The 18,442-nt window shown below is 41.7% G+C and overlaps 1 protein-coding gene across 5 annotated transcripts in view; it reads right to left on the reverse strand.

The window, feature by feature from the left end:
* Positions 1 to 217: 217 nt before the first annotated feature.
* PPP3CA (protein phosphatase 3 catalytic subunit alpha) overlaps positions 218 to 18,442 on the reverse strand; it is a 183,117-nt gene continuing 164,892 nt past the window's right edge. Inside the window, exons 11-15 of one of the 5 annotated variants that reach the window (XM_082236979.1) lie at positions 16,341 to 16,364; positions 13,841 to 13,925; positions 11,677 to 11,774; positions 7,590 to 7,619; positions 218 to 1,945 (exon numbers count right to left, since the gene is read on the reverse strand). In XM_082236979.1, the coding sequence (XP_082093105.1) occupies positions 1,749 to 1,945; positions 7,590 to 7,619; positions 11,677 to 11,774; positions 13,841 to 13,925; positions 16,341 to 16,364 (434 nt within the window). In that variant the 3' untranslated portion in view covers positions 218 to 1,748. Of the gene's footprint in view, positions 1,946 to 7,589; positions 7,620 to 11,676; positions 11,775 to 13,840; positions 13,926 to 16,340; positions 16,368 to 18,442 lie in introns of all 5 variants that reach the window. The other 4 variants (XM_082236978.1, XM_082236980.1, XM_082236981.1 and 1 more) reach the window with 4 other exon arrangements.

Raw genomic sequence — 18,442 nt, forward strand, 5'->3', positions numbered from 1 at the left:
GTATGACTGTACTCAGCTAGATGCATCAATGTTCTGACATGGTACAGGGCAGCAGCTTCTGTTCCTTAAGCCTCACTTAAGTCATGCATACCTGAGTGCAGGGATTGCTACCTAGGATTGCAACAGACAAGGCAATGGGGTGAGAGCCTCCCACCCCGATGGTGAGGATTAAACACATAATAGCATGCTCCAGAGATTTAGTGTGAGGAGCCGTAGGTTCATGCACATTTTTATTGAGTAGTAATATAAAATGCTTTTTTTTTTCATTGTTACAAGTGCATGCTTTGATTGCCAACATTTCATAAGTCAAATTACAAAGGCAAGGCTGTAGGCTGTAGTGAATTACTTGGGCACTTATACAATTGTTAAAAAATATCAGTGGACTGCTTTTGTTGGTTTTTCATCTTCCTTTAAGAATGAACCAGTTGTAACCCGTAACTGATATACAAAGGGAAAAAAGTGAAAAAATTACACGGTTTGTGGCACATGACAGAACGTAACAAAATGACTAAACCATCATGACATTAACAGTTATCATGCATTTAGTTTCACATGTAACTACAAACTTAGTTTAAATTTCACAAGGTTTGCTAAACATGCTAACCATCGATATGTGCACTGACAAGCTTATATTAAAAACTTTTAAGAATACTCTCCCCCTTAGATTTTTCAAAGCTTTTTTTTTTTTGATTACAAAATTTCAAAGGCATTAGCATTTTCTTTTTAGAGAATATAAAGTACGCCAGTACATACATTTCCAGTATAAGTCAGACCACTAAGCGCATTACAGTCCCATACAGGCCTATACAGCCAATTTTTTTTTCTTAAAAAACATGCATAGGCAGATTTTTACAGAATATAGATGCTTTCACTGCACTTAATATGGTGTCTTGTTCACTATACTTAAAAATGCACCACTCATAAATATTTAAATTCAGCAAGCCACAACCAAGACTTGATTTACCAAAAAGAAAAAGAATAAAGAAAGGATTCCTAAATATAAACAGCAAAAAGAAAAGAAAAAAGGAGTATCATTATTCCAGTTTTATTTTCCTTAAAAACTTAAAAGATTTCTCACTGCCAAATTAGTTAAGGTAAATGTTATATTTAAAGAAGGGCATTCAAGCACACTAAAGAAACCTGAGGTAAGCATAATCTGTACAAAATTAAACTGTCCTTTTTGGCATTTTTAACAAATTTGCAACTTTTTTTTTTAAGATTGCCTAATTATTATTTTTTAAGATAGCCATCGTCTGACAAGAGTAGCAAAACATTATCAATAAATAGTCTCCTTATTTAGTTTGTACATCACTTTGTTAAAAATGTTTTTGATGTTGTCCATGTTTAGTGCTGCAACTGTAAACGTACAATAGTTAGTAAGAAATCAGACAAAATTGTCATGTCCAGTAACATAATAAAAGGCCTTTCAGTTAACATATCGAGAAGTTTCCAATGCAGTAGGAAAACATGTTCATTCCCCTAACTTTGCAATATATACCAGCATTAGCTTTCATTTAGTTTTCTACAAGCATTTTAAAGGCATATCCAAGGAGGCGTTGAACCTCCACCCCCCACCCACCAAAATAAAGTCTACTATCTCTTCTTAGATGATATTGTAAACTGAATCCAACACCTGGCCCCCAGAGCAAGTAAGCTATCATCAGAGGCAAGAACATCCCACTGCTGATATGCAGCAATCCCATCATGCCCTGCAGCTCCAAAACAAAAAAATCACAAGTTGGAAACGGTCACTGAATATTGCTGCTATTACTGCCATTACTGTCAGTGCCATTAGTCTCTGAGGAGATTGCCTTGTTGATGGAGTTAAGGTTGGCATCGGATGGCATGGCATCTCTGCGAGGGGGCATCCGTTCGTTAATCCGGTCCAAGCCTTTGGCTTCTTCAAAGCTCGTGATCTTATGCTGCGGCGAGAATCCTTTGATAGCTACACAGAGAATTGGGGGGGAGGAAAAATGAAAACAAAAACAGAAACAAACAAACAAACAAAAACAAAACAAACAGAGAGGAAAGGAAAGTCAATGGCGACAAAGTGTTGGCATTTTATCAGCTTACTGAACAGTCAACTGAGTTGAGAAATTCCTTCATGGTGAAGAAAATAAAATGACAATGTGATTAAAGCTTCTGGATGGATTTGGAAACAGCTAGAAAGTAGATAGCCAATGTATCTTGAAAGTTTAAGATGCTCCCAACAAAATTCATTTCTGACATTTTATTTGGTGGTTCGGTGTGGAATGAACTTTTTTTCAGGAACAAGTAGTGCTCACAGAAAAATAACAAACTAAAATCTCCTGTCTTAAAAGTGTAGGGTCCAGTTTCACACATATTGGTGCAGTGAAGCCATCACGATATTTTCTGCCCTGTCAACTGCATGTAGTGAATGTATGCCTCCTTTTGGTGGCAACTAAATTACAAAAGGAAGCTGGTTTGCTGTTGTAAACGGCAGCTCCCACATGTGTTTGTATGAATGAAAGCACTGGCTTGAAACTGGGAATGCAAAACAATCTTGCAACGACTTTAGGGTATTAAAAGAAAATGTCTGAACTGGTCTTGAGTGATAAATGGTTGCGATGTCCTCATAGTCTCATTCGAGATAGAATTCTTGTTGATTTCCAAGGGAGATTTGTTGTTGTTGTTTTCTTTGGAATAGGCAATGCAGGATGAATTTAACAGCAGAGCAGCTGTCAAGAGGCTTCACAGAAATGATGAAACATTCAAAACTATAGGTTGCCCAAGAACTCTGGTTTGTGGCCTTTCAACAGCCATATTTCCAGGTGTGCCAACCTCACTGCAGAGGTTGTATGATGCCAAATGAGGACTTAGGTTCTCCTTTTAACAAGCTTTGCTAACCAGCTTCAAACCTTGGTTAAGATTCCTGCCTAAAAACTAGGACTCTGGTTAATCTTCACCCCAGTCAACATCATGGTTGATGTTATTATTTGGAAGGGGGATGGAGAGCAGTGGCAAGCTATGTAATGGTCCACTCCCTTAATCCTGGTAAACAGATTGTTCCCATTATATTGGAACCTGCATTGAGTGTTTATGAAATTTATCATACGAGGATACCCTTATAATGAATTAGACAGAAGGTCCTCAGTGTCTTCACTACAGAAGAAATGATCATACACTACTCAGGAACAATAACCTTCTCTGTCAGCCCTAGAGCACTACAGGATAATCTGGTTAAACTGCAGTAATTGAGTGTGACATGGATGCTGAATATCATTCTTTTTGGCATATTTGTCCTTCTTAACTTTGAAAGTGTAGGAACATAGGATCCAGTAAGTGAATTTAAAAGTCAATGAACTTGCCCTTCAGCAATGACATTAGGAGTTCCACATTGATCTCACTAGGTATTTCACACACTCAATGAAAGGGGGGAAAAATTCAAGGGGCCTGATGCAATTCCATCATTTCAGGGGCTTACTTTAGAGTGTTCAAAACAAAAAAGGGGAAGGGCTCTGGGCAGCAATCCAAGAAACAGGCTTAACTTATTGGTTGCTGTTAACCCTTGGTGTGTTACCCACCTCTTATTTTAGTAAAATATATATATATAAATTGAACAAATATATATTTCAAGAATGTTGGTTATGTTTCTTTCTGCTGGGTTTCTTAACATGCAAGATAGCCAAGATGGTCAGTTAGTACCAGCAACATGGGGAGAGAATACTGGGAGGGCGTGAGCAAAAAGGAGGGAGTTGGAAACTGAATTTGCTCTTTGGTTTATCTGTCAAGAGGTATAATCAATTTTGTTCTCCATTAGGGAGAAAGCATAATCCTTTCTGAATTTTGAGGTGACTTCCCCCCGCCCCTCACATTTCTCCTTGAAGGCAAAGTCCCTGGTACTATTAAACCACTTGTGTTGAATTTTGTGGCAAGGACAAATCCTCTCATGCTGACATTTTGCCAACCACTGCTGTGGAAATATGGACTGCAGACAGATACAGAGGACCAATTCCCCTTCCCCCCCATGTGGTGATTTCTTTTTCCCCCCCTGCACTTTTTTTGCTAGGTGGAAACCACTGCATACTGGGCCATCTGAAGGGGTGGAACATAAAGATGGCTTTGAGGCTATCACAGTGTTTCCCAATCACTGTTCCGCGGCACACTAGTGTGCCGCGAGATGTTGCCTGGTGTGCTGCGGGAAAAATTAAAAAATTCGAAAGATTTTTTTTTAAGTCAAATTTTCGATTGGGGCGCCGTCACTAGATGACCCCTGAGGTTCCCTCCCTCCCTCCCGCTCTGCGCCTCCCTCCTCCTCCTCCTCCGGGGAGGCCCTTCCTGGCTCTCGGCCAAGGCTTGGCGGCTGCCACTCACTCACTCGCTCGCCCACCCGTCCCTCCATCCCTGCACCCGGCCTCTGCCCCTCCGTCCGCGGCGCGGGGGCTGCCGGGATCCGTAGTCCCCTCGCCCTTGGGCTCCGCGCCCGCGTGGGCTGCGCGAACTAGGTTTCCCAGCGTGGCCTGGCGGGCTGGGCGTTTTGTTTGAAGTGCTCTTCTCCCGGCCATGGAATGAGCGCGGCGGCGGCGGCCGGGCGGGCAGGGGCTCTTCCGCGCAGACCCCGCGCAGCCTGCCTGCGCCCCCACGGAGATCGGGCGGCAGGATGGAGCCCGGGGATCCCCGCGGAGGCGGAGCGGCAGAGGCGGAGGCTGCCCCCCAGGTAGGGCTGTGTCGGGGGTTTTTTATTTTTGCAATGCTGCATCCGCGCCGGAGGGGACGCATCGGACCGCGGGGAGACCCCTTGGCGGGCGTGCAAGGCAATGCATGCGTGCAGGCGTTGCATGGAGTGCAGTGCAATGCAATGGCAACGCGGCGCCCTGCATGCATGCATGCAACTTCCACCGGCGCTCCGGACTTGGCAGGTGAGGGGGGTCCCCAGTGGGCGGCAGAGAGAGCTGGGAGGGCGAAGGGGAGCCAGGGGGGAGCAGCGCTGCTCCCCGAGCCGAGCCCGGGGGAAACTTCGGCGTCGTTGCGCCGGGTGTTGGAAGTGGAGGCTGGCGGGGGCCCCTCACCTGCAAAACCTGGTCGCCTCTCATATATTCCGTGCATTGCATTCATCGCCCGCTTTCTCCTCCAAGGAGCTCCCGGGGGCGCGCGTGGTTCTCCCCGTGTTATCCTCGCAACAACAGCCCTGCGAGGTGGGTCAGGCGAGTGGCCCAAGGGAGCACCCAGGGATTGTCCTGGCCAGGTGGGGTGATTTGAACCCTGCTCTCTGCCCGGTCTTCATCCTCATTTAGCCCCCACATGTGCATGACTGTGCATGACTGAGGTTTCCCCCCCTCGTCTTGGCTATGGTGTGAGTCTGTGCTGTTAATTAATGGGGTTCTGCCTTCGGAGAAGATGAGCCAGCCCTCAAGGAGGTGATTATGTAATTTGCTAGCAATTCATGTCCCTCCCGGCGTGACGCTGCGCGTTGACGTCACGGGGCTGTAATGGTGGTGTGCCTCGAGATTTTTTTCATGAAACAAGTGTGCCTTTGCCCAAAAAAGGTTGGGAAACACTGGGCTATCATGGCTTCTGGGGGGGGGGGGAATCAACAATTTAAGTCAGTGGATTGGATCCAAAGAGCTGTGAGCGGTTCCATAAAATGTGTGCAAGTTTTCCACACAATGCTAGAACAGATAGGGCCTTATTCTTCAGCTGGAACAAGAGCTTGTGCAAGTAGAATAATAGTGGAACACTTGTAGAGAAGAACGCTTGCACACTTTTCTCAAGCAAGAGGCCCTAGTGTAAAATGGCCCTTCCGTGAGTTGAAGATGCCTCCCGCATGTGGAGGGGAATCTTTGGATCCACTCCAAAATGCTTAATCTTTGCATGTTGGACCACTTCAGACAACATAGTTTGCTGTGGAATCTACCACCCTTGATTGTCTGGAGACTTCCCTTCACCGCTTGTAACCCACATGTTCCCACCTATTCCCCACAAATTTCATATAGGTTTCATACTAGAGATAACTTGAACAAAGACTCATAGCAGAACATTCAACCCCGGCCCTCTTAAAAATTCACCACAGTGCTGTCAATTTTGATCCAGTCCTTTGACGTAGGTGTATAATGAATGGCAATGTGAAGTGTACGGCAGTTTAATTTTGCAGGATGTTCAGCTGTGACTGGATGTATGAACACCTAGACTCCGTCAAAGGCCTGTACAGGCCCCTAGTAAACACTTGTTTATGTAAACAGAATCGTTATTAGATTTCCCAAAGGCGATAGCTTTTCAGGTCAATCAATCAATCAATCTTTGGTTACAGTGCAATGTAATGATCAATAAGAAGTTTAACTTGAACAACGCATCTTCCCAAAATGGGCTGCACATCTTGGTGTCAAGCAGACATATTTATACACCTTTGTGCTGAAGAATGTGCTCTGCTGCAGTTGCTGGTCAGACAATGATTATTAGCAGTTTACATTGAGAAGTAATACTAAAAACACAACACAGTCACAGAAATCACAGGAAAAAAAACAGCCAAACTGTCAACAAGAATGCACATTGCAGAGTAGAATTTGCCAACAGGAATAGAGAATTCCAACATAAATAGCAGCTCACTCACTGCTATTTAGAAAGCAGTTGTATTTTCTCTTACTTATTGATAAGAATTTTGTTCACTCCTGTAACAAAAAGATCAAAAAACAGATAGGAGGGCCAAAATGGCAGTCTTACTCCATGCCAACAGAACTAATGACTAATGATTTTTTTCTTCTTTTTTTTGGAAAAAACCCTCATGTTTTAGGGGGGCAAGAACAAAATACAACTGAGTAATTTTTTGGTTTTGTTTTAAAGGGGAACTTTTGAGAGTCTTCTTGCAAAACAATTTGAATTACTAATTTAATCATCATGTATAGAAATATTTCAGTATGCATTTGGAGATCTATTAACTGTACAACTAACAAAATTGTTTTAAGAGCTGAAACAAAAGGATCCCTGAGAAAGGCAGCTTGAAGTTTTTCATTCAATACCTTCGACAGTAATTCATTTGTGCTGGTAGTCATTTGAAATGGTGTTGGTTTTAATAGCTACATTAGAGAAAATTCCCAAAACTTGCAGGGGAAAAGACCTCCTAACATCTCCCATTGTTTTAATATTTTCCCCCTAAAGGGACATTTTAAAATACGCTAAATTACAGTGAAGACTCGTTCAAAAATCACTTTCACTAGAGACCTCAGTAAAGGGAGAACCCCATTCAACTTTAGCGTTCTCTCAATTTTCAGATATATCTTAAGGTGACATGGGGAACTGATTGATCCCCCTTAAGGGAAACTGTTTGTCAAATGGCTTTTACTAAAGTGCTGCCATGCCCCCTTTGAGCTGCAAGCTTTCTTATCCTTGTGCAATACTGATTCAGCACTTTAAGCTTAATGGACACAGATCAGAACATCGCTGCAACTTTAAGAAACAACACCAACAACAAAAGGAACACTTTCCCCTTTAAAGCAAGTAAACTTAGGTTAATACTGAGCCACAATTGTTAGCTCAACACCCACACACTCTATACAAGCTACAGCAAAAATGAATACACCCAGCAGAGCCCTTCTCTGTTGTAACAACAACAGAAAGGGGTCTGGCCAATTTACCTTCATCAGCCTCAATAGCCTCAACAGTAGCTGAAGAGAAGAAAGGGGTAGCAAAACGAATGAGAAAAATGAGCAGAGGATTTAACTCTAAGAACAAGTCAGTGAATAGCAAAGGAGCTAGTACACTTGAAGGTTACTGTAAGTGCTGGATTTTGACACAGAAGACAACATAGAATGCTACACACAAAACAGACACAGGTATCGTAATTTGCAGGCAATAGATTTCTTTTTTAAAATGTTTTTGGGGGGAGAGAAGTGAAAGATACTCATTTGTTCTTAAATATCTAATAAAATAAAATAGCCACATGGATTAAATTGAAATGCTATACCGTATTGTCCATACAATATACAAAGTTGACAGTATAAAAGGGTGGCTGCAACACTGAATGGGGCAGGTTTGATTGCAGAGTGTCCAGTAAGACATATCGTGGCATTAAGCCAGTGGACGAAAGTACCAGCAATGCAGATCAGCAAAATACTGAAGTACCCTTTGGTCAGCAGTGGGACTAAGGGAAAAGATGGTTTCTGATAATTTGGGGAAATACCGGTACTTTCCTTTTCTCCTGGATGCCTTTTTAAAAAACAACAACACACACACACTAAAGAAATATGGAAAAGAGCTTTCAGTGTTCAATATTTTGTTTGTGGGTTTCCTTGTTTAGAGTGGCACAGAACACCATCTTTTCAAGTGCCCCATATTGTTATTTAAAAAATATGTTTTAATTTTATTTAGATCTGAACTACTGGCAGAACAACTGACCATTTCAAAGTTGCTGGTAGTATAGCATAGATTTCAAACCACCATGGCCTTATAAATAGGGCTTAAGAAGCATTTGCAAACAGAAATGAACAAAGAAGTTAATATTAGAAATGCATTGTTACATTATAGCTTGAATGTCTTTTTGACAGCCAGATGTACCTAAATCCACATTGGTATTAAGTATGGCAGCAAGGAAGCCTATCTGCCCATAGAGAAACATGCTGGCCCGGGTCTGGTTTAGAATGTTGCATTTTTTGTAGTTGCAAAGATTAATATGGACTGAGATCAGTGGAATCTCATCAAGTGTCATATTGCATCAAGGACAAGTTCCCCCATGGAATCTATAGCCCTCGGGTGCAGCAAATAAGGTAACTCAATAACCAAAATAAATATGCATAATAAAAAAGAAAGAGGAAAGAGACAATAAAACTTAAGATGAGAAAAAGGATCCAAACCAGCACAATACACTAAAAGAATGGTCACTAAGAATGTACACATTTCACACAATATATTGCTCATATTTTCTGTTAATACATAGCACAGTTGGCAAAATGTGCTTAACAGAAACTATGTAGATTTCAGTATATTTGGTGAATGGTGCAAGGTGTTAACTAATGGGTTGTGTATAGTAATGTTTCACTAAGCTATAATACTGCAGTATGAGGTAATTTCCCAATGGCCAGTCTTTTGGACAATCTGATAGAAGCAATTGTATCAAGACAACAGTGGGGTTTTTTCTCCAGGATGGGTGGGTGATAAAATTCTATGAATGTCAAGGGACTAGTAATATGAAGCAAATCCTTTATGTGCCTCAGTAATTCCATTAGTGTGACAAACACACTTTGGTCATCATATTGCAGCATTTACAAAGCAGAACGTTACCATATGTGTAACACACAAGCCACCAAAAAGAGAGTTTACCACAGAATACCTGAATCTTCTAGATAAAGAGAAAAAGAGACAGAAAGGGGGAAAAATACAGGAAAGAAACTCCAGGAAAGAAATGGGAAAGTTAGAGGCTGAGACTGAGTTATTGAAAAGGCGAATCTCCATGTCTCACAGTTAAAAGCTACATCATAATTATGGTTGGACACTCATGGGTGCATGTTACACAATAGCAAAAACAGAAAACAGTTAATACATTAAAATATTTGACTGTGGCTCCTTACTTCAAGAGAAAAATTCTACTAGCTATAGAGCGGCTGCATAACTCATACAAAATATGACTTGAAACAGTAAGTGAGAGAAAGTGCCTCAGTGCTTGAATATGCAGCAAAACCACCATTAAAATGTTCTTCCCTTTATTCAAGTAAATTTTGAGTCTGCCGTATGTGGCATTAGTTATTCACAAGCCATTAGTTATTCACTGGCCCTCAGAAACTGAATTCCAGTTACAGAATTCCAATACGGCAGTTCTCCATGAAGAAGAGAAAAGGAAGAATGCAATTTGGTAGTTATCAGCTGGCCTAAGGAAGGATTGGCATGTTGGCCAATAATCTGCAGTTTTTCCACATACGCAGTGTCTGCCATTTTTGTAAAGGGAGAGAGGTTATGCTGAAAAGCAGACTTGCATGCTTGCAAGCACAATGGATGGGAAAGAAAGCCTTCTCAAGCTTTGAAAGATGGGATTCTCAAGCACCCTCTTTATCCGTGGCCTTTAGAAGCTGTCAACTAAGAAGTTAGACAGGGCAGATGAGTTTCATTCCAAGCCTGATCCACTGTATTTGGATTCAGGTTGCCTGGGACTCTGGAGGAGGTGGGGAGGCAGACATGTCTTGGGAGGGGAAGCTCAGGTCACTTACTTGGAGCTTTAGCTACTGCCTGCCAAAGCGCTTGGCATTGTGCTCCCTGGCTTGCTCCAGTACTCTGCTTGTGATACAGTATAATGAATGATGTACCAGCAGCAGGCCCCTCCCTGCAATGGTGCCTGGCTTACCTGACTGGTAAGGCCGAACAGCAGTAGAGGAAACCTGAATAAAGCACTGGGCTCACTGCATTATGAGGAAATGAAAGCGGTTGCTGCGCTGGTGGGTCCAGATGCATGAATTCAGCACAAGACCTGCCCTGCAGCTGACTTGCTCACATTTCTGCCATTTAAATCACCCCATAATGTAGTTCCTGTGAAAGACTCTTTGGGAGTTGCATTGATGATGAGTTAAAATGGTGGATGCACTGGCAAACATGGGGCACTACATTTCTGTCCATGCCAGGCCCTCCCTCCATTAATAATAATAATAATAATAGGTGGGGGCAAACTGGGAAATACAAATGTCACTGGTATCACCTACTTTCCCGGGATCCCAGCTTTTGCCTGAATATGTTGTGGATGGGGACTACTTCTAAGGGAAGTGGTTTGAGAACTATGCAAGAAGGAAAACCTATTCACATGCAGTGGATATGCCCCGGCTTTTGTAAAGTTAAGCTGCCAGAACCAAGATACAGTGGTGCCTCGCAAGACAAAATTAATCCGTTCCGCGAGTCTCTTTGTCTAGCAGTTTTTTCGTCTTGCGAAGCAATCCTATTAGCGGCTTAGCGGATTAGCGCTATTAGCGGTTTAGCGGCTATTAAAGGCTTAGCGGCTATTAAAGGCTTAGCGGATTAGCGGCTAAAAGGCTATTAGCGGCTTAGAAAAAGGGGGGGAGCGGGGAAAAATCAGAACACTCGCAAGACGTTTTCGTCTTGCAAAGCAAGCCCATAGGGAAAATCGTCTTGCGAAGCAGCTCAAAAACGGAAAACCGTCTAGCGGGTTTTCCGTCTTGTGAGGCATTCGTCTTGCGGGGCACCACTGTAGATATGTTTTTAAGCTATCACAGTAAGCTGGTGCAAGCCTCAGTTAAGGTCCTCATGCCGATGCCAAAGGCTTACGCATGGATCTCCACTAAATGTGGTTTCTGGATGGCTCAACCCATCCTAAATGAGTGGGGTCAGGGAGCAGCTTGGCTGTGTATACGTGTGCTCCCCCTTTTTACATACATATATATATATAAACAAAACCCCCAGTCATTTAGATGAGTCTTTACTTACATATGAGGCAGCAGTATTCCAGAGAAATAGCAGAGATGATTTTGCCCTTCACATGTGTAACTCTCCCCTATATATGCAGTCACCCCCTCCCTTTAAACATTGCCAAGTATTGCAAACAGGGGGTGCGTGCATTTATTTAGTTTGGTTTTTCAGCCAAATTTTGTGAGCCAGCTTCTAGTCACTCTGTGGTGTGTCTCTCTCTCTCTCTTCTTGAAGAGACTGCATTTATATAGCGGAAAGGAATTCTGTGCTTTAGCAGCTGAATTTATGTACACCATAGCACACATTCACAAACATGCTTACCGCTTTGCAGAGTTTGTTTTCCTCCAGAGAGCACCCCACTGGGCAGCATTCCTGTTGGGGTCAACCCTTTCAGTGTCAGCACGCTCTCACTCTCTTCCCTGGTAGAAACAGGATGAAGCAATTGTCAATTGCAGCCAGCAACTTATGTGGTCAAAAAGAAGAGAAAGGAAGAACTAAGCACTTCCTCGTTGTTTCTAGATCCAGCTCCAGCTGAGGGACACCTTTCCCTTCCCTCTGGTAACATCTTTATTCATTTATATCCCACTTTTATTTTGTCATGGAACCTAAGGTGGAGTGCATGTGGTTCCCAGGCAGTCACCCATCCAGGCACTGGCCAGACCGCTTTCTTTTAGCAAATCTAAAGCTCATGTGGCCACAGACCATACCCTCGTTGCATTTTCATAATACATGAGTTGTATCCAAAGTAGCACTAAGTAACTCAGGACAGATAAAAGGAAGTACTTTTCACAACAGCACATAGTTAAAGCATGGAAGCGACTCTCACAGGAGGCACTGATGGCCACCAACCTAGATGGCTTTAAAAGAGGATTAGACAACTTCATAGAGGAGAGGGCTTCTGGTGGCTACTAGCAACGATAGCTAGGCTCTGCTTCCACAGCTGCCAACAGCAATGCCTCTGAATACCAGTTGTTGGAAACCACAGGAGGAGAGAGTGCTCGTGTGCCCCTGTTTTGATTGCTGGTTTCTGGTTGGCCACTGTGAGAAGAGGATACTGGACTAGGTAGGGCACTGGCCTGTTCCACCTGGATCTTCTTATCTTCTTAAATCCTTGCATGAGCAGAACAACTTCCACTTGTGGAATAGGACTTCCTTCCCCTCCATGTGCCCACTAAATCTGTTATGGCTGTTCCCTAACCGCCCCCCCCCCGGAGCAGATGCGAGGATGGCGCAGCAAGCACAGATGGCAACAAGTCATGCTGTACAAGTGGAGGTTGTCCAGTGTGTGCAATTATTTAAGTTGGATGCCACTTATGTTATTATGTATTGGATTTTTTTTGTATTGCTGTAAGCCACTCTGGATGCAAATTTAGGCCTAAAAAGCAGGATACATATATAATAAATAAAACAACAACTGGTCCTCTACCTCCTAATTCTAATACAGTCGTACCTTGGATCCCGAACGCCTTGTGACTTGAACGTTTTGGCTCCTGAACGCCGCAAACCCAGGAGTGTTCCGGTTTGTGAACGTTCTTTGGAAGCCAAATGTCCGATGCGGCTTCAGATTGCATGCAGGAAGTTCCTGCAGCCAATCGGAAGCCGCACTTTGGTTTTCGAATGTCGAACGGACTTCCGGAATGGATTCCGTTCAACAACCAAGGTATAACTATACTGGGATAAGGAGTAGCAAAGACATGAGAAACACATATTCCTGACTGCATCATTTTAATGCAAACTTCCTTGGCAGAGGCCTGCTATTAAGATTAAAATTCCAATTTATTCTTATTTAACACCTTGCTGGCACATCTTTGATAGCCATGCAGGCTTATCTTGTCGAGATATCAACAACCTGATGTATTTGCATTTTAATGAATTTGCCAGGTATGCATCCTTTGCGTGAGCTCACACGGCTATATTCTGATGAGGATTATAACCATTTGGAATTTCCATTGTGTGCTGCAGCTTGGAACCCAATGATTTCATCTTCTTTGTGATTTATGACAGCATTAGATGTTTGGTGGTTTGGCATGAGCTTGGAAATCCTGGTTGTTCCTGAATGGCTGCAAAGCAGTAGGGAGGAAGGCCAAATTTAGAGACATAGGAACATTGAAATTTGCCTTATACCAATTCAGATCATTGGTCCATCTAGCAGTTTTCTCTGGGTGTTGAATGTTACTTTATTTGATGTAGGTTGCGTATTTTAAAGTTATGTTTTATGATCACATTTTTGTATTGCATTAGATTGTTATAAGGTGTACATTCTTTGTTTCTTCAGCTTGTAAACTGCCTTGGGTATTGTAAGATAGAAAGACGGTATACAAATTAAAAGTGATGATGATGATGATGATGATGATCCAGGCTACATTCTGGATGAAACAGAACCAGTTTGAGGGAATTAAAAACAAAGCTTTCAAATGGCGAGTGCATCAACAGAGAAGCAGTATTTTAAAGCACCTTGTAATAAACAGTAGCAAAGAAGTCATACCTCAGCACAGAGAATACTCGAGCCATTTTGCCTATTGCCCGGATCTTGTTCCGTATAACTTCTTTCCGAGCTGCGGCTGTGGCACCTATAAGGGGAAAAAATAATAATAAACATGAAGAATTATAATGTTTAGTAGTTAGTAATGATAAATTTTGAGTACTTTTTCTAATGCTTTGGCAGCCTGGCTTCTCAGTTGAGAAAGATATCTCAACACCACAGGATTAGACCATTTAAGCCTCCCATGCCAATGTGGTTGTTCGGGACCACATCAGTTGTTTGTAATATTGGAAAAACCCTTGCAGCAAACCAAAACTCCTTTATACTCCAAATATCCCAACAATTATAGCGTTAGTTGTCTCCTTCCTTCCTTCCTTCCTTCCTTCCTTCCTTCCTTCCTTCCTAAAAATGAAAATTTAACTTACTAAGCAATCCCAACTTATCCCTATTGAAAGAAATGGACAATAGAAACTATCAAGTGCCTAACTGAGGCCCATTCTATTCCTACCAAAATGTCGAAGCTAGGGTAGAAACACCTTAGCATTTTGCCTCTATTGGAAGTTTGGTTTCTGCCTCTGCCCCCCAATACCTTCCTGTGTATACAAAAACCAACAACAAAACCACTACAAACCACTGCAGGGAGCCTGTGGAAGTCTAGGAGCAAATTTTTTATCCTTGGGGCTTAAATGGTGGGGTTATTTTGGAGGGTTTCAGAATCTCGGTCAGAAAGGGAAATGAGGCTTTTCTCTCACTGTTGTACCAGAAAATGCAATATCTAGCAGTGAGGAGGGGAGATGATGTATGTTTTTTAAATAAGAGTGTACTGACTTTAAATAGGAATGGCAAAAATGCAATTAAAAGTGGCTAGTAATTAAAAATGGTTAAGAGAGGCCTGACAGCGATATCACATGTATCAGATATTAATCAAACAATGATCCAATAGAATTCAATCTATTTTGAGTTCCTGTTCAACTTAACAATCAGATTTTATAGTCTTGTTTTCTTTTAATGATCTGCAGGCTGATAATTTGGGCCCTTAGGTGTAACATAGAAACTAATGATTTAAGTGTTGAATAATAAACACATAAATGATTCTATGAAATAGCAATAATAATTTCAAAGTAGGTAAATAATCAGAAAATGTCATTTGTCAGAGCTACAAAGGGCAGGATTGGGGAACAGGATTTATTAGGACATGTTAATTTTTAATTGGCAGGTGAAACACAGATTAAAGGGAGCAAACTCTGTAACTGTTTAATCATAAAACTAGAATATGGGAAAATACTATATAGGAAAAGTGGAACACATTGAGTGGTACCACAAGGCAAGAAAATGGTGACGACAAGAGACTGTCTCTGAAAGGTATATAGTGGGGGAAAGGGAAAAACAAGAAAAGAACACAAATACTTGTAGGGAAAAGGAGACAAGAAATGTTGCAGAAAATTAAATCAGTATAAGTAAAGAATGTTATATAGCCCTTAGATTTACATAATTTTGTCAGCTCAAGTAAGCTTCTTCCCTCCATAGGTATTATCATACCTTTTAAGTTTCCAAAACAAATGTCTGCTGCTTTTATTGAAATGCACCTAAGTTAATTTCAAAATGGGTCAGCTCAGAAATTGACTAATGTTGGAATTACCATTTAGAAATAGTTAACAAATTTTATGAGCAAATTCCAATTCTATATAGTCTCCACTACATTCATTCAGCATTAAAAGCCATTGAAGCCATTGAACTCATTTAGTTTCAACACCATCTTCCTATGCAACATGGAACAGTGCAAACCGACAAGGTTCATAAGAAAGAGCTAGACCGGGTCCCTCAGGCATTCTGATGCTACCAGATGCTTAGAAGAGAAATATGACACAGTGGCAACACTTTAGGAAAAAAAAGGTCATTTGCTTACTTATTTATTTATTATTAAATTTGTATACCACCCTTCATCAAGTTCCCAGGGAGGTTCACAGCAAGGCGAAGTCCCAAACTGCAGCTTTGTCCCATTCATGAATGAAATGTACAGTGCAATTTAAAGCTGTGCTCAGGCAGGAGGTGCTGATTCCGCCCCATCCCTCCACTCCTAATATGTCCCTCCATGCAAGGAGGAGGGTCTGCTCAAATTTTAGCAGTTGGTGGGGAAGGGCTAGAGATCTTCACGTCATATGGCCCTTTCAATTGCCTGTCCTGATTTAAATGTGAATGGGGCAAACATGCCTTCAAAGACATAGATCTGTCATGGACGATCACATGTAGCTTAATCCTTACCAAAGTAAATGCAGTGATTTTCCTGACTCTAGGTAGAGAATGTGCTCACTTTCAAGCATTTAATGTAAGTGGGCACTAGTGTTCAGTCCAGAGCCGAGACCCTGGCAGAATCAAGCATTGGTGCTAAATGGGAGGGATCACAGTGGCTGATATGAAGAAGGAAATTCCTGAAAGTTAGCACTTGGGAAAAGTCACACAAAAGCAAATTAAATGTAAGCCTTTCTTGCCCATTTAATAATACCTTTCTTCTGCGCATAAATAGGATCTTCTTATGATATTCCAAAGGGGGGGAAAGAAACAGATCAGTGAAGATTGCAGATTTTTTTTTTTAAAAAGGGGGGGAGGGGAGGCAGAGGAGGAAAGTATAAAACACGACAACATCAATGGGAAAGCAATGCTTAAGTAATTCTGAAAAATAGAAAAGAAACAAAATTAGGCAGGGAACATCAAGAAGGAATGGAAAAAACAATGATGAGAAGAAAAGCACTCTGCAGCTCAAAGCCTTGTTAGTAACTTGTGCAATAAACTAAAATGCAGCAAGGCTGGTCTATTATTGGCCATGGTGCTCGGGGCATGCAACTTCCTTTTAAAGGGGATCAACCTTTACATGTTAACCAGGGGAGGAGGAGAGGGGCGTGTACCGTATTTTTCGCTCCATAAGACGCACCAGACCACAAGACGCACCTAGTTTTTGGAGCAGGAAAACAAGAGAAAAAAAATCTGAATCTCAGAAGCCAGAATAGCAAGAGGGATCGCTGCGCAGTGAAAGCAGCAATCCCTCTTGCTGTTCTGGCTTCTGTTATAGGTGCGCAGCCTGCATTCACTCCATAAGACGCACACACATTTCCCCTTACTTTTTAGAAGGGGAAAAGTGAGTCTTATAGAGCAAAAAATACGGTATATGTATGGATTTGTACTCATTGTGGCATTTCTGCCATGTAAATGACAACCAGCATGGAGCAGTGGTCAAAGTGGGGAACTAGCCCTTGGGCATGTCACTATCTCTCAGCCTAACCTAACCTCACAGGGTTGCTGTAAAAATAAAATGCAGGGGTAGAGCTCATGCATGGGGGATTGACTGTATGGGCCCAAGACATAATGATTGCCTTGTTGAGATGTGGGATGGACTTCCCCAAGTAAAAAACACTTTAGACTCTAATTATCACACATGCAACAATCCACAGGGGATTTTGATAACCCTACCATCTTTTGCTCACAGTGCAATCAACAAACTCCTCAAGATGGAAAACTCACTGCTCACTTTCTAAACAATGTGCTATGCACCAGCTCTAAATCCCTAGCAGGCCCTGTCCACTAAATGCGTGCCAAGTGCTACAGTTATATTTCACTGAAATTATACTAAGCAAGAAAAAATTAGACCAGGTTTAATTAAGAAGAAGTGTTTGTCCTGTTGATGACAGTGCAAAGGACAAATCAAGTCGTCCGCTGTCAAGCCGTCTATCGTAAGTGCATAATTTTAATTAGTGCCTCCTAAGGTTTTTAATCATCTAAGTCAAATTCAGTAAGCCAGGAATGCCATTAATTAGGAAAATAACACATAAAGTGTGAGCTAGTTGTAGAGACTAGTTCAGGTTGCTAGGCAATAGGCAAAGTTGTGGTTTTTTTGTGTGTGTTTTTTTAAAAAACCCCAACCAACATATTGCTTTGTTTTCCCTCCTTAAGAATATTTGATGACAAATACAAGATTAAACCAAAATAAATTTAGATACATTGCATTTATATAAGAATTTTAAGTTTTCCCCCTTCCCTTAAAGCAGGCAAATCAACAGGTCAGAACAAATAATCACATGGCATACTGTCTCAGAAAGCCTATTTTTACTGTTGCTAGACACCAGTCCCTCATCTACACATATTAATTAGAATCAGCAGAGATTATTCTAAAATAAATGGTAGCTACAACAAGCTATTTGTTTATGAGAGTTCCATCAAGAAAATTCTATCTAATCTTATCTATCTATCTATCTATCTATCTATCTATCTAATGCAGTCTCTGCTTCAGTACTTTGATGGGTTGTGATCTTAGATCCAATCCAAAACCTAGTTTCACATTATTCTCACTTTTTAAAATGAAAAGTGCTTCTTTCCCCAGCTATCTGTTGCCCTTTTCCACCAGTTACAGCCATTGCTTCTCTATACCATTTTCATCTCTTCTAGGACCATTTGCCCTCGCTGCTATTTAACCTGGCTGTGACAACACATGTGATTTTGTTGACAACAGCATGCATCTGGTGTGATGTGATCATAGATGGTTATCATGTGGGATGCCCCAGGCAATCAGGTTAAAAAGCAATGAGGGCTGGGGATAAGGAAGGCAATGAAGAA

The sequence above is a fragment of the Podarcis vaucheri genome, assembly GCF_965113315.1.
Source record: "Podarcis vaucheri genome assembly, chromosome: 9".
NCBI lineage: Eukaryota > Metazoa > Chordata > Lepidosauria > Squamata > Lacertidae > Podarcis > Podarcis vaucheri.